Here is a 17,550-nt window from a genome sequence, read left to right as displayed (position 1 = left end):
TGCCTTAGGTTTAAGTCTATTATCCACAGTAATTGATTTTTGTGAGTCCCAAAACAATAAAAGTTGGTGTGGATGTGGAGAGATAGGAACATTCATACACTGCTGGTAGGACTGCAAACTAGTACAACCTCTGTGGAAAGTAATATGGAGATACCTCAAAGAGCTACAGGTAGAATGACCATTTGATCCACCGATGTCATTACTGGGGCATCTACCTAAAGGAACAAAGGGCATTCTATAAAAAAGACATCTGCACGAGAATGTTTATAGCAGCACAATTCACAATTGCAAAGATGTGGAAACAACCCAAGTGCTCATCAATGCATGAGTGGATTAATAAAATATGGTATATGTATACCATGGAGTTCTACTCAGCCACAAAAAACAATGGTGATTTGGCACCTCTCATGTTATCCTGGATAGAGCTGGAGCCCATTCTACTAAGTGAAATATCACAAGAATGGAAAAACAAGCACCATATGTACTTACCATCAGATTGGTATTAATTGACTTAACTGAGCAACACTTAAGCGCACATATCGTAGTAATGTCCATTGGGTGTCACAGGTGGGAGGGGATGGGTATATTCACACCTAATGGGTGCAGTGTGCACCATCTGGGGGATGGACTCACTTGAAGCTCTGACAGGATGGGGCAAAGGTGTGCCCCCATAATATGCTGAAATAAAAAAAATATTTTATGCCAATGGATAGCTTTCTTATTGTCTCATTTGAAAATATCCTGATTTGCTTTACTGGTATTAATAGATGATGAATTTATCTACAATAGCTCCATAACAAATTTTGTATGGCTGCAACAAAAGGAAATTTTGGGTTAAAATGTTTATTTATTTATTGCACTTTCAAATGTTAGAAGTGAAATGGGCTTTAGAGATCATTTATTCCAACATCCTCATTTTAAAGATGAGAAAATGGAGGCTCAAAGAAGGGCTGTAACTTGCATGAGATCTTAGAGTTGGTAGGAACTTGTCCTTTGGGTGAGTCATTGCCAAAGGCTGAGGCCAGGGAAGGCTCCCCAGAGTTGGCGAGAGCCCATCCCAAGTCCTCTCTCTTAAGCCAAGGGGCTTAAGTTACAGCCCTTCTTTGAGCCTCCATTTTCTCATCTTTAAAATGAGGATATTGGAATAAATGATCTCTAAACCTTGTGCTCCTCACTGGCTTTGTCACTATGCACTTCATGTACTCTGCTTCACATAGTCAGATTTCTTATCATGTGCTCATCATTTATCTCCAAAAATAACAAACTTATTAATGTTCCATGTAAAGCATCTAACATAGTAAACATTGTAGACTTTCGAACACGTTTTCTTATCTTGACTGTTTTGCACTGTTTCTATTTTTGTGTGCATTTTACTCCGTACATTTCAATGCATATTGATTTTCTGATTAGTGTTCTGTTTCAAAAATGAAGTCAGTCTAAGTTAAATGGACACAAATAGCTGCTATACTCACTGGCCCCACCATAATGAGAACACCGGATTAAGGCTGGTTTCTTGACACGATTGAGTAGGCTCTGCTTCCCAGAGAACCTCACAGATATTCCAGGCTATGTTGGGAATTTGCATGTCATTCAATATATTCCCATCATTCTCTGAGAGATGAAGTTGAATAAATGTCTTGTTTTATTAAATTTCTTGTCCAAAATCACTTGGGGATTGAATATCTAGCATTGACTATGCCTCCCGTAAAACACCAGGCTTTAAGAATCCCTGAGAGTCATGCAAATGTATATCCAAGAGTTTTTCCACAACAATGTCACATTTCTGATCATGGACATGGCAGGCAACGGAAAGAGACGGTAATAAATTTGAGGCAGAATGTAGTTACATACTGATTAGCCCTAGAGAAACTATTCATCTGCTCATTAACTGATCAAAACCCAAATCTACCATCATAATTACCCACCATAGGCAACATGCAATTCAAAAAACAGGCTGACTAATAAAGTAGAAACAAATGAAGGAAGTCAGCACATGTTTGATGACACAGAGACAATGTTGTCAGTGCCTGGACTTCTGTTTGAAGCAGAGCTGATGAGGCTGAAGTGAACCAGTCATTGATGTCCATTCTTAATTAATGTGGAAGCAGATAGTAGTGGAAAGAAGAGAAACTTTGAGGTCAGACAATTGTAAGTTTGAATACAGAATCCATTGCTTAGGAATTGTGAAATTTATAGGAGATTACTAAAATTATATTAACCACACTTTGTTCATCTATGAACAAAAACAAAAGATAATATCTACCAAGTGCCCACCCTGTGCTATCACTTTTCTAGTTTCCTTACATATATTAACTTGTTTAATTCTCAATCTATGAAAAAGAATATAATTATCTCCACTGTACTGAGCAGCAACAAGCTTAAGTAACTTGTCTAAGAATACACACCTAGTGACAGAGCTGGGAGGTGATAATTAAATACTGGCTATTAATCACTTGAAATCATATAGTAGGATACCAAATAATAGTCAGGACCTTAGTTTACAGATGGCCTGTGAACCCTGGAGCAATGGTTGTTGGAAGACAGAACTGTTGGTTGGGGTCTATGAAAAATTGATGGCATCCAAAATCCTGAACAGTTGTTCTTTGGCAAAATGGGAGAAGTGCTAGACAGATAGATGTGGCAATGATCACTACTGTGTAGCACACTATACTCAAGATAAACATATGGAAGAAAACATATTTGACACCACTAGGTGGAAAGCCAAGCAAATGATAAGAAAATATCATGTATGGCTGTTCAGGAACAAGAGTGGCTACTAGTAAGAGTTAGGGACAATGTCCTGGAGGGATGCCAAGGCTTGACATGAACACTGAAGGAAGGATGGACACAGAGTAAGGAGAAAGTATCTCTAGCATGTGACACACCAAAAACAAAGAGTGGTGCTGGAAATGAGAATGGCATGTTTGGAAAATTGTAGGGAGTCCTGTCTGCCTACAGCAGAGGCATAGTGCGACACTGGAAGTAGCAGAAAAACGTCCCCCAAATAATCAGCAATATGGTGCCTCTTCACTCAATTCTACAAAGAGACATCAGTTACAGTATAAATCAGTCCTGCTCTGGTTGAAAAGAGCAGCATGACTTGAGTGGAAACAGGAAAACAACAACAACAACAACAAACAACAACATAGAAACAAACAAAAAACACCAAAAAAAACAAAACAAACAAAAAATACCCAAACTCATGGTAATCCCCTGGCTTTTCTTTAGAGTTTACTAAAAAACCTTGAAGTGCTCAATAGGTGACTTATCTTGGATAGTTATTTTTGTCAGTAACATCCTATAGTTACTGTTCTCTGAAATTCTGAAACTATATCTAGCACATTTACAGGAATGAATGGTTTGTTTTAAAGTATTTAAAGGACTTTGGACTACCTCCAAAGACATACATTTTGGAAAATAATGAAAGAAAATGGAAGAGAGGACAAAAGCTTTAGATAATGGGGAAATAATTTACTGGAAAAAAATTTTTTTATCTTTTTTCTTTCTAGGAAGAAGTGAATTAGTTTGTTAACCTGTTGCAGTGTTTAAATTTATTAATTAAAAATCAATAGATATTATTTAAAAATAATCATAAAATTAATAATATATTAATAATTATCAATAGAAACAAGAAATTAGTATAAATTAAATAATAAAAATAACTTAACAAAACATAACATTTAAATAACTTTTAATTAAAATTTAAGGAATATTAGTTTGAAGGTGCACCAAATTGTTTAGCTACCCAAGGCAAAGGTTTCTCAAAGTCTGAATTAGAAGTCCTCATGGAGAGAAATGTGAGATCAGGTGGAAAAACATGTTGAGGTTAAATGATGGAGATCCTTGAGGCTCACACCTGTAATCCCAGCACTTTGAGAGGCTGAGGCGGAAGAATTGCTTGAGGCCAGGAGTTTGAGACCAGCCTGAGGGACACAGAGAGACCCTGTCTCTACAAAAATAGAAAAATTAGCTGGGTGGGTTGGCCCACACCTGTAGTCCCAGCTACTTGGGAGGCTGAGGCAGGATAATTGCTGGAGCCCACAGTTTGAAGTTAAAGTGAGCTATGATGATGCCACTGCACTCTAGCCCAGGGGACAGAGCAAGACCCTGTGTCAAACAAAACAAAACAAAAAAACAACAAAATAAAACCCTGGAGATCCTTGAGCAATAGTCTCAAGCACTCAAATTTTACCCCATGTTCAGGAAAAGACCCCTGAAGGTACCTGAGACAGTGAGGAGAGTAATGTTTAGGAGGGCATCTCTCCAGATGTAAAAGAGGCCAGAAAGGGAACACAGGGATACCAGGTACAGACCTGTTGAAGTTATGAGGCATGAGACAGTGACAGTCTAGCCTACAGGTGATTTAAGAGTATTGGAAATAATGTGATACACCTTGAAAAAAAATTAACAGTACTTTGTGACTGATCAGCTAAAAGAGAAGTTCAAGAAGGCTCGGGTGATAAGCATGAGACACCAGGTGAACAGTGGCACTGTCACAAAATGAGTAATTTGAAGCAGACAGTTTAAGCTCATTAGAGAAATAAAGGTTGAGTTTAGGTGGAAGATTTAGACACACCAACAGCACATGTATTAAATCAGTATGTAGTTATGGAAAAGCTATGTGAGAAGTTTCTTCTCCTCGGCTCATAATAATATATGTTCATAAAGGGACAGTCTCCACAAAATATGATGGCAACAACACCCTTTTTCATGGTATACAACAAAGAAATATCCAGTGAACATATATTCTTTTCTGCTCTCTTTGGTCCTTCACATATGGATCTGTGGACCCAACTGACTCATGACTTACGTAACAAAGAATATACGTGAGCCAAATTTGAGTGACCGCAGTCTGGGAAACAGTTCCAAGTTACCTTGCAATGTGCTCCAGAGAACAAAAGAGAGGCTTGAGCTTTTAAAGAAAAAGCAGGAATCAGGGCAATTACAAAAGTCGTTTTTCAACTATTATAATTTGTGTGATGTATCTATCTAAAGCAGTCTTGGAGTCAGAGGATAGGTTGTGACAGTTAAAAAGGTGGCCGATAGTTAGGGACCTCAAAGTTTAGCAGGAAGCAGGAAGCAGATGTTCTGGCAGTTGTTCAGGCTGAAAGTTGTGACCTCTAGGGTCAAGTATTCTCTGAGTAAGGTATGCCTGAGGCTCAAGCCAAAATGGCCTCCCAGCTCCATCTTAGGTGCCTTAACTAACCCACTGCCATTTTCTTTTGTCAGATCCTAACACCATTTTCTGTCACATCTTGAATATAACAAGCAAGAATAAATGCATCATTTTAAATGTAAGTCCAAGTAAAATACTCTTTACATTCACATATTTTTTCTAAACTGAAATAAAATATTCCACATAAAACCAATTATTTTTCTTTGCTGAGCAACACATTTATTATTCATTTACTAAAAAACATGTTTAGCACACAGATATGTTACATAGAAAGATAAACTTTTCAGTTTCTCACTGATTTTTGAAAAAGAGACATTTCTCAATGTAGAAATGTATAGTATGTAGAACTATGTAAATTGAGACATCAAAAACACCTACATCACATTTTTTAAAAATTGGCAAGCATACTTGGCCTTAATAAAACTAAAATTCAACCAGTAGCTTTGGAAACACTGCATTCTATGAGATGTGCACATGTTTCTTCCAGGAAAACCTACTTGTTGGTTCCAAATGACGTTTATCTATAGGAGTAATTCAAAAGCAATGAATATTTAAACCTAGTGGTGTCAAGGGGATAAACAATAACCACAGGCATTAGATCTGGGAAGAACTGAGTTTTTAAAATAGACAGGCATTCTTATTGAAAACCATAAGATCAAATGTTAACTCTAGGCGCTCAAAAGTTAACCCCACGTACACTTGGAAGAGTAGTCTTGTTCATTGGATTAGCAATGGCTAAATTAGAAGTGATGACATTTTCAGTTGCCTTAGGTTGCCATTACTATTACTGTCTTAAAATTTTGGAGTCCAGCTTTTCATTATATATAAATAAAATTAGTTTCTTTTCATTTTTGTGATAGTCCTTCAAAAGGCAAGAACTTGAAAGTATAAAAAAGTACGGAATATAGTAACAAAAGGACCAATATGTGGAGGAGAAAGATAAATGAGTAAACTAATTTAGCTCAACTAGCATTCATTATTATTCCAATGGCATTCTACTGGAAGCTTACAAAGACAGAGGGGGACATGAGAGCCTTCCCTATGAAGTGAAAATCTATGCAGGAAGACAATAAGTTCTCTGTGTGAGATTCAATAACAAAAGAATAACATTTCTAAGGTAAAACAACATGCATAATAGTGTATGCCAAAGAACGGAGAAAGTCTGATGTCATCAAAAGAGTCTCCAAAATGAAAATGTATCTGTGATCACACTCTAAGGGAGGTGTAGGATTTGTCACAGAAACCCTAGACAGGAGAATAGCATACGATAACTTAAGTGGAAATTCGCAGGCTGCTAAAGGGCCAGGAATAACTCAGGGAAGATATAAAGAGCAAGAGCAACAGGCAAGCCATGCCAGTTGATGGGGGGGGGGCGTGAATAGAAGGCAGAAGCACAGGGGTCTGATTCAAGAGCTAATCGGGAGCCACTATAGGTTTTTAAGCAGGAAAGTAGCTTCAGAAATATGCAGATGTTGTGCATCCATTATGTCAAAACAATCTGCTAGGTTGAATGAAAATTTGATCAAACTCATGTTTGCATGCACAGGGTTTGATCTGGCCTTTCACTCAGGAGGCATTATGATTGACATGTGATGTGGTTCATATCTGATGAAAAGCTAGATTTAAAAAGTCTATCTAGTCATCTAACAACCCCACCTTTTAATAAACTGACACATACAGCATTTATAGTTGACTATGCTGAAATTATTGCAAAGATGGTTCCCTCAAATTTATTCCCAAATGATCAGCTAAATAAATGTACATAGTGCTATGGACTGAAATATGTACCTCCAAAACTCATATGTTGAAACCCAAACTCCTGGTGTATTTGATCTTGAACATCTCAGCCTCCAGAACTGTGAGAAGTTAATTCTTGTTGTTCAGGCCTGCAGTCCCAACCCCTGGGCCATGGACCACTGTCAGTCAGTCAGTGGTCTGTTAGCAACTGGGCACACAGCAGGATCTGAGCAGCAGGCAAGTGAGGGAAGCTTCATCTGTATTTACTGCCACTCCCCATTGCTCGCATCACCGCCTGAGCTCCACCTCCTATCAGATCAGTGGTAGGAGTGCAAAACCTACTGTAAACTGCACACGTGAGGGATCTAGGTTGTGTGCTCCTTATGAGAATCTAGCGCCCGATGCTCTGAGGTGGAGCTGAGGCAGTACTGCTAGCAGTGGGGAGTGGCTGCAAATACAGATTATCATTAGCAGAGAGGTTTGACTGCACAGAGACCATAATACATCAATTGCTTGCAGACTAATATCAAAACCCTATTAGTGAGTGGTAAGAGACAATGTAATAACAGAAATAAAGTGCACAATAAATGTAATGCACTTGAATCATCCTGAAACACCTCTCTTCCCCCACCTATCCATGGAAAAATTATCTTCCATGAAACTGGTCCCTGGTGCCAAAAAGGTTGAGGACTGCTGATTTAAGCCACCCAGTCTATGGTATTTTGTTATGGCAGCCAGAGCAAACTGACATAGATTATAGCATTATAAACAGTCTTGGACACCCCACTGATCCTCTCTCTCCATGCTTTTCCCTAAATTTTTCATGGCTTTACCTTACATGGACAGCAGGCAGGGGAAGCACAAACTGATGTTTATCAAATGTTTAGTTAGCATACAGCATGCTAGATGCTGTATATACATTGTCTAATTTAATCCTGGTAGGAAAATGTGACACAATGATCTATAGAAAGTGTTTCAAGACAACTTTATTGAAAAAAAGTGATAGAAACTGTGCACATTTTATAATCCACAAATTTTCTAAATAGTATACATATGTAACTAATTTTATATCTGTTAACCACAGTGGACAATGAAAATAAAACACCCCTCGATAGCTTTTTATTAAGGATAATCAATAATTTATTTCTCTTTTATTGTCACAATCACCACAATTATCTAGCTACATGACCAATGTCACTACGTATCACAGGAAGATTGTGCCTACACTTTACTGAGACAAAGACAACGGCCATTTATGTGTTAAATGTACAATGGGTTGTTAAAAAGAGGTGTGGATTTTATGTGTAAGACAAGATATGGCACATGATTAATTATTAACAGGTCTGATTTAAAACACATTCTGCCAAGAAGCAAGCATAGAAATGTTTTGGCATTGGGTTCTTATTAAAGTAGAAAATAAGCAAACTAGAGAAATAAATCCAGATTTTAACTTACAATAGATACATTAAAGTAGGAAATTAATTGGCTCCTCAGTATTTTTGTGCAAGTGGTTTTTTTTTGTTTTCTTTCCTTTTGTTTTTGTTTTTTTTTATAAACGAGTAATACGAATATATCACAAGTTAAAGAAAGATCTTAGCCAAAAAGGAGGGTACCCATATATGAAAAACAAATGAAAAATTACCAGGTATTTTTGCTTACAAAAAATTCAAACTATAAAGAGTCACAAAATATATATAAAAACGCCACATTGAACGAGGCAATCATACTCTACCGAAACTGGTAGCACCCTCTTAAAACCAGTCGCAATCCATTCCCTCGGTCATACAGTGGTGACTGACAAGAAGGCATTGTGCACTCTTGTGCCATCAGGAGACTTGGCCCCATGGGTCATCAGTTCTTGGATTGTCATCCAGTTGTCCAAAATTTTCTTGTTCCTCTTTTTCATCATCTTTTTGTGGCTCAGTTCGAGGATGTTGATCTCCTTCTTGCCCTCGCTGCCACTCTGGGGACTCTCCTTGAGACACTCCAGCCGGCTCCGCATCATGAACTCCCGGCGCCGCCGCTGCTCTTTGGCCCGAACCAGGTGTTGCTTTCTCTCCTCTTTGCTCCAGTAGCGCCCCATCTTCATCTCGCTCATGGTGTCGTCGTCTGTGGTCATGCCACTGCGCTCCTCCTTGATCTTTAAGGCACGTTCCTTCAGAATCCGGTCTCGCACGGGTCTCTTCGTGATGTACCGTGTCCCGTCGCTCCGAATCTTCACCTTCCACTCCATCTTGGGCTCTGAACACTTCTGAGACTCCTTGCACATGCTCACCAAGCTGAGCTGGCTCTGAGCGTACTCGACTGCAGACTTCTGTTGAATTAACTGCATGTAGCTTTGATAATGCCGGGCGTGAGCTGGGATGTTTGCGTATCTATAGGAGGAGCTGTGGTAAGGAGAGAGGTAAGGGATGTGTTCGCTGACTGTCTTCTCTTGGTCAGGAAGCTGGTCACTTTCCAGTATCTTCTCCTTGCTTTCCATGCTACAACCTTGTTCAGTGGTTTTGGTTTTGGTGGCGGTGGACTCCTTACTGCTCTGTCCAGAAGAGGACTGATTGGCTGCCATTGTGCTTCTCAGGTTTTTCTTATTGGTGAGGTTGATCATTCTTGGAAGGGAACTGTCAGGGGAACGGTCTACAGTGAGCGGAGTACTTCTGCAGCTCTCAGCTGTGTTGTAAGCGCTAGAACTGTCCTTGTCTGACTTTTCTGGATGTTCCATGATGTCATCTAGTTTTCCCCTCTGCATATCTATGCTGGTGTTATAATTTCGGAATCCTCCGTCATGCAATGCCCAGATGTCTCCATATTGGTCTGTCACTTTCTGGAGCCTGTGAGCCTGCATGATGTTCTGGCACTCGAGTTCAATGTTTCTCAGCTCTTCATTAAGCAACTGTAGTTCATGTTCCACTCCCTCTTGCTCCCCTTGATTGCATTCAATTGTGCTGCTCGAATAATATAGGTCATACTCTCCATGGTTTCGAATCTTGCATTTGAGCTCCAGGAGCTGCCTGAATCTTTCACACTCCTCATCTTGGTTGCCAGTGCAGTCGGAGTCTACGTATTCACCAGACACGAAGCTCTCATTGCACTGAAGTTCAACGCTTCCTAGAGTGTCTTGGCTCTGCCCCAGCTCTCTCTTGCTCTTCAAAGAGGTGCTGTTGGGGTCCTCAGCTGCGTTCTCCTGCTCTGAGCTCTCATCATTTCGCAAGCTTTCGTCTGTGCGCCCCACTCCGCTGTCCTTCTCATGGTTGTTGGATGAGGATGTGGCTGTGTCTGTTGTGCCTTCTTCTTCTTCTTGCTTTTTCGGCTAAAAAAAATAATGTTGAGAGAACAAAGAAAATTAATTGCTTTGAAAAACACTGTCAAAAACTCGCTCGAAAACAATGCTTCTTGGCAGTTCCTAGAAAGCTGCTTTAATTTTAGTATCCATGACAATTTTAGAAATAAAGACGATTAGCTCACAGCAGCCTTTTATGCAATGAAATAAAGAAAACAAAAGCGGCTTGAATATGGCTATGGTATTCACTTGGGTATCAGTAAGACAGGACACATTTAAATAAATGATTCTTGGCTTTAGGTTTTTTTTTTTTTTTCTTACTTGGGAAACTCTGGGGTGAAAATATATACATGAAGTGATTTTATGAATTTCTAAGGTGATAATACTCCAAAAGATAAAACAGAGTGTCTAAATGGTCTCCAGGAATATGGAAGCCTAGAGTTCAGAAGCCACAATCACCTTTTATATTTTTTCCTAAACTTTCCTGAAGTTCAGAGAAAACTTCAGTGACAGTAAAGCACTGATAATGGTAAGCCAAACATCACAAAGTTCCAGGCCTATGTTAACATTATGTACTGGAGCCTAGAACCTTCCTATTTATCGAGGAGGAAGCTTAATTCCAGAGGAAATCAGGTTATTAGTGATAGAGAGGTCTAGAAGGCAAAGCTCCACCTCCCAGTGCCAGAATTTCTTATATGTTCAGGATGCCATATTCCTGGATATACGTGCTCTGACCGCAGTGCATCTCCAAATCATGTCTCTTAAAAGCAGCGACAACCTCTTAGGACTCATTTGGGTTGCATAAGAAGATTTTTCTACTCTTAACCAGCAATTTCCTTCAGAGAAGAGTTTTAGTCTATTGAGAGTAAAAATGACAGTTTATGTGAAAGCCTGAATAGCACCAATTGCCAGACATGGATATAATATAAAAAATATATTTTTGACATATATGTGTTTTATTCCCTTGTAATTTTTGGCTTTTGTGCACAATAATTAACTGTCACTGACCTAACAAGATGCATATGTATTTATTTCTCTATAAATAGGCTAATGTTATTAGTCTCTTTCTACTCTAACACTCACCATACAGTATTCTACATGGCAATTTCTAGACTGTATTTAGATCATTAAATATGAAATGTCCAATTTAGAATCAAGAGTGTAGTTTATTATATCTCAAACAAGAAGAAGGACAATTAATCAAAGTATGCACCTAAACTATCAACACAGTTTTGTCATCTTAATGGTAGCAGTGAAGAAGCCTGGAGAGCAAGTGGTGATGAAATCATGAAAGGTGTTTTGTACAGTTTTTGAGAATTGAATATTTATTCTAGCAAGACTTGGTTCAAACCCTGAAAGAAGGGTGCAAGTCAATTGGTTCAAGGTCTGGTGAACATGGTGGATGACAGAAAGTTTCCAAGTCTAGCCTCTATAGTTTGAGCAGCATTGTTTGCGCATCATGTGGTTGAGCGTTGTCTTGAGAGAGGATTGGCCTGTCTTATTGACCAATCTCAGCTGCTTAATCGCAAGCATCCTCATCATTTCATCCAGTTGGTTGCAGTAGACATCCACTGTCATCAACTGACCAGGTTTCATGAAGCTGTAGTAGATAATACCAACAGGGCAGGACCACCAACAGACACCATTAGATTTTTTTGACAAATATTTGGTTTTGGACTGTGTTTCGGCACTTCTTCTTTATCCAACCATCATGCCCAATGCTTACACTTGTCAAGCAGAATCCATTTTTCATCACACATAAAAATACGGTGTAGAAATGGTTCACCTTTATGTTGTGACAGCAAAGAAAGGCCAGCTTTGAGACGATTTCTCTTCTGACGCTCGTTTAATTCACACGGTACTCATCTACCCAGCTTCTTCACCTTGTCGATTTGTTTCAAATGGTCCAATATTGTTGGAATAGTAACGTCAAACCTTGCTGCTAATTCACACATAGGTTGAGATGGATTCGCTTCCACTACAGCTTTCAGTTCATCGTTATCAACCTTGGCCTCTGGTTCCCCACCCACATGGCTCATTTTCAAGATTAAAATGATCAGAGCAGAACTTCTCAAACCATCGATGTACTGTGTGTTCATTAGTCTCATCCTTCCCAAACACTTTGCTCATATTTCAAGCTGTCTGTGCAGCACTGGTTCCATGATGGAACTCATATTCAAGAATAACACAAATTTTTGACTTATCTGTGGTTTCACAAAAATTGCTCTAAAAATCAATTTGAAAGATAATCACAAGCCAAAATGTGAGTTTGAAAGAATGAGGATGTACCTTCACAATAAAAATAAAACAAGAATTGTCAAAGTGAAATGTCAGAGATTTCAGTTGTCAAACTTAGTACTTAAGGAAATTGGACATTTCATATTTATCAACCTAGTATTTGCCTTATGTCTAACTTTGCTCACTATTATATATATATATATATATATATATATATATATATATATATATATATATATGTTTTCCCTTTAGCAGGTATAATTACATAATTAAATACAATTAAGCCTGTTAGTGTTAAAAAAGGATGGGATAGGTGATATGGTGATAAAAGGTATTCTAAAACAAGTCTAAAAGGGTCTATTTAGAGAATTATTATTTTGTTCCACATAAGTAATGGCAGAACAAAATGTAATGTAAATTGGAGAGAACAGAACAGGACCATGTAACATGTTATTCTATGATTCTCAATCTTTCCTTAGAGTATTTTCCTTCATTTGTTGAAAACACACTGAGATTGACTTTAAATGTCCTATTGACAAAAAAATTATAATAATTATAACTAAGAACAGAAAGCTTGTTACATTCCTCTGTCTCTGACTATAAGCTGATGGTAGTATCCAATGTGGTGATATCTGTATACTATGCCGTAAAACCCTCAAAGGCTATTATTGGTATGGACATTTGAGTTCATGTATCACATTATTTATAGTTACTTTTTCTAATACCTTCTAATGAGCTGAAGAAATACAGGAAGACTAGTATGTTTTTTCTTATTTTACATGCAGTTCTAAAGGTACAGAGAAGTTATGCTATGGGAGATGTTGCACAACATGTCAATAGCAGCCATAGGACCAAGGACAGTATGTAAAGTGAAACTTTCCATAAAGTAGGTTTACAAACGGATATGTATTTTATTACTTTAATTGAATTTCCCTTTTGTTTTTTGTCACTGGTCTATGAGCAACTGAGAAAATAAAAAGAATTTTCCATCCTCAAACCTAGAATTCCTAGTTTCTAATGTAATGTCACTCTGTCATTTATCATTTCCCTATGGTACTATGATAGTGACAGGCAATGTTTCTACCCAGACATTTCTAATGTAGTATTATTGTTTATAAGGGCAAAGGACTTTTAAAGGTTTCTGTACTTCTCATCATTTTTCAGTCTCATGGTGAAGAAAAATTTCCACACAATGAGAATCTAACCTCAGGGACATCTCGTGTTACCTCAAAAGACCTAACATTTGTATTACGTCTGATGAGTAGGCAGCATTTGACATCATATCACTTCACCTGAACAGGATTTCTCTCTTCTTTCGTTATTCCAACATCCTCCTGTCAATTCTGTATCAGGTTACACTTTGTATCTAAGAGAGAAAAAGCCTGGAGCAAGGACTTTCCTGCTTCTAACCAGCAGCTGCCACCAAAAATATATTTATTTGTGACCAGTGTTGAAGTCATGCATAAAAATATCAACCTGTTCTACCTATATTGAAAAGTGATCAGCACAGTAGCGGTATCACTTCTGAGCACATACTACTGTTTGTGAAGTGGCCAATGAGCGTTCACGATCAGCACATGTGTATATCACACATGGCTACATTGACACTATAGTTTGCAATCTCATGATTTATTTAATATATAGACTTGTGCACACACACATACACACACATTTCTGTTATAGGATCTTAGCACATCAAGGGATCTTATTATTCAGCTTGGTAAAGTGATAGAATGTTTGTGCTTCATGTTTCTAAGCCTGTCAATTTTTTTAAAAAAATTATCTTTTAAGATGTGCTAAGAATTAATGTTGAGAATAGGATGATAATTAGTGAACTGACAGTGAAATGTTAACAAAATTATATCAAGCAGATGAATGAAACTAATGTGACATAAAAAATCTAGAATATATTGATCTTGTTTTTATTCAGTGGGAAAATAATAACAACAACAACAAAAAAATGAAAAGAATCTTAAGACTCACTTTGGAATAAGCCACATTATGATCTTTAACTAGTTATGAATCAATTTGGGCAGTGACTCTGCCCATTTTTTTTTGTATTCTCAGTATCAGGTCTGATTCTTGGAACATCTTAGGACCTCAAAGTTGTTGTTGAATGAATATGTGACCTTAAGGCAATATTATGTCAGTAATCTCAAATTATGCTATGGGGAAGGTTACACAATGAGTTAAGAGCAGTTATAGGACCAAGGATCATCTCTGCAATTATTCAGGGGTACATAGGTGTGATTACTTCATCAAGTACACAAAGATGATTGATGGCTTACATCATGTCATCATCGTCTTACTGTTATAGTTTAAATGTTCAAATAGATACATTAATATTTTGAAATAAAAATTTACTTTTTGGGGGGAGGGGTTACCTCATGTATATGGGTAGTCTCCAGCTGACATTGAGAAGCAACACACATTTTTACTGTTAAATTTCTGCAATTAGGTTGAAATATTACCTGGATCAACATTTGAATACGATTGTACTATATTAACAGTGGGCCCTAAGCTTCCAAAACTGAAGATATTCTTAATAGAAAAAATAGTTACTTATTCCTTCTGCTTCATCTAAGATGATCATGTGCTCTACAAAATTACCATTACAGAGATGTTTGATCAAACCCTTTGATTTTGTTTTTTTCCCCCCTCCATTTATGACTATATGTTAAAAAAAGAAGTAGTGACATTTCAAATGATTTAGTTCAAATTGTTGACTCTACCTGCTCCACCTCATTGGCAGTGTGCTGCATTGCTTCATTATGCTGTTCTTCCAACATCTCCAAGTTTAACTCCTCTAAGAACTCATTCCTTTCATCTTCTAGCCAGCCTTCATCCAGCTGCAAAAGAATACATTAGTACATTATATTATATTAGTGAGAACTCATGCTAAAACAGGCTAAACTTAAATGGCCAATGCCCGACCGGTTCCTTTTATCATAATGATTCTCTTCAGAATAGCGGCCTCCTATAGTTCACCTCTCAGAAAGAAGAAAAGGTGATAAAAAAAAAAAAAATTGGACTCTTATGCCTTTTATCCTTTCCAGAAACAGAGCTACAGATTTTCTCTCATAACTGAGTAAATCTCACGGCATAGAACATTACCTTCTTTCAAAACGTATGAAAAGCATACTGCATAATCCACAGCTGTCACGCTCATTACCTCCAGCAGCCCCGTGTTAAAAGGACTGCCACGGTACTAACAGGGCTATGAGACAATCGGGCTTTTTCCCTTAACAACAACCCCCAATGAGACTACACACAAAGTGCCCCCTGCACGCCCATGCTACCCTCATCCTGCTTTTTTTATTTTTAGGCGATGGCTTCCACCTCAACAAGATGGCTGCCTGCCACAAACGCATCTACAGACAACATTTATTGTATCTGTAAAGAAAGGAAAATTCTAAGTTATTTTTCTCAAAAAAAAAAAAAAAAAAGTAATGTTATACCATGTCTATTTTGATTGATTTTTCAGAACCAATTCCAGGGAAGCACATCACAGCGGAGGTGACATTTAAGGGTGGCGTGGAGGTGGGGAGTGTGCAGGGTTTTGTTTGCGGGTGTTGGAGGCAGGTTTTCTTGTGGGATTCTCCCACAAATTAAACTTAGCAGGTCCCTTTGGCTTCTCGATGCAAAGTGAAGTGGAAAACTGGTGGTTACCTGGCTAATATGATCAGTGTTGACAGTCGGTACAGATAATTTGCCTCCGAGTGGATTTTTGGAGCTGGATTACGTAAATTAGCTGTCTATGCTGATTAAATTAACTGGATTATTGTCAAAGCTCTGCTTTACTCTGCGCTACAAAGAAACAGCAGCTTTCCAGTGAGCAAAAACGGACAAGAGTTTGAGGTGTTTTCAGCAACAACCAACTGGCAAAGTAAGATTGTAAAGATAACTGGACTTGTAAAATTTAAAAACAAAAACAAACCTGAAAGGACATTAAACTGTACCAAAAGAGGCATTAGCATATATATGTCATATTCATTAATATTAAAGTAAATCATAGATTTCATAATTTCTATTAAAGGCCATGGAGAACTTAAATGACCTCAAATTTAACTGGGGCCAAAAGCGTGGCACATTTATTCATCCTTATTTCTCTTAATGCTGCCTGAATAACTTGACCAAATTCCACCCCACTGCCTTTGATATGCAGATGAGCTATGATAATTATGCTGACAAAAAAATGTAAACTCAGTCCAATTTATAATTGTCCAAATTTTACATTCTTTAATCTTTTTCCAGTGTCATAAAGCTGCAAATGCCAGACTCCAAATGAAATTACTTAAAGCTAGAAATCTTTACATTTTATAAACACACCAAGGAATTTTTCTTTAATCAGGCCAAAAGAAAATATTTCCTAACACTGATACAGTGAATGATGAAACAGAGTCTTTTGAGGTTTAAATGGAGTGGTGGGGAAGTTAAGGAGAACAAATGGTAGAAATTAATGATTCCCTGTAACTCTTTTCATATTGACTAACCCCATAGATTGTGGAGTTGCCATTTGCAGTTAGGGTATGTCTATTTTGATAAGGCTTTCTTCTGGGCTGGAGGTACACACAGTACAATAAATAAATGGAGATTCTTCCTGCTTACTTCTTATATTTCTCTGTTCACCTAGACATGCATTTATGGCAGTGTGAGTCCAATGCTGTGGCAGAGACAGACATCCCCTTTGAGCTGAGCTTCAGGAAAAGAAGGATTGCCATTATTATGTAGTGTGGATCTGTCTGCAGGGAAGGGGACCACACATGGCACCTCTGAGAAAGGAACAACCTACACTGTCTCAAAAGTAGTGACTACAAGTTCTTATAAGAGCCCTCTCTGCCCCAGTGTCCTGAGGGAAATAGGACAGAAAAGTAATATCTGTAATGGTCTCTGGAAAAAACTGGGCAGGAAATGAAAGAGAGTTGACAGGGAATGTAGAAAATGAGTTATTTAAAAATATTGCACAGATTCACAATACTGCCCCCAGCAAACTGTAGATCATTTCCAAGAATCTAGACAGCATTCAAAACATTTTTTTAAAAAAGCTAGAAAAAGCATACAAAAAGCTTCCACATTCTCCCTGAATAAAATACACATGCAAAAAAAAATATGTAATAATGAG

General features: G+C 37.8%; 1 protein-coding gene across 2 annotated transcripts in view; it reads right to left on the bottom strand.

Moving 5' to 3' along the window:
- Window positions 1–3,773: 3,773 nt before the first annotated feature.
- The window catches only part of PDZRN4 (PDZ domain containing ring finger 4), a 371,080-nt gene continuing 357,303 nt past the window's right edge, over window positions 3,774–17,550 (bottom strand). For both annotated transcript variants that reach the window (XM_012743615.3, XM_076007188.1), the window contains 2 exons: window positions 15,161–15,277; window positions 3,774–10,220 (listed from right to left, as the gene is read on the bottom strand). In XM_012743615.3, the coding sequence (XP_012599069.3) occupies window positions 8,694–10,220; window positions 15,161–15,277 (1,644 nt within the window). In that variant the 3' untranslated portion in view covers window positions 3,774–8,693. The remainder of the gene's footprint in view (window positions 10,221–15,160; window positions 15,278–17,550) is intronic.

The sequence above is a fragment of the Microcebus murinus genome, chromosome 10, assembly GCF_040939455.1.
Source record: "Microcebus murinus isolate Inina chromosome 10, M.murinus_Inina_mat1.0, whole genome shotgun sequence".
NCBI classification, from domain to species: Eukaryota; Metazoa; Chordata; class Mammalia; order Primates; family Cheirogaleidae; genus Microcebus; species Microcebus murinus.
Note: the sequence above shows the minus strand (reverse complement) of the source record. Positions and strands in the feature narration are given on the sequence as shown.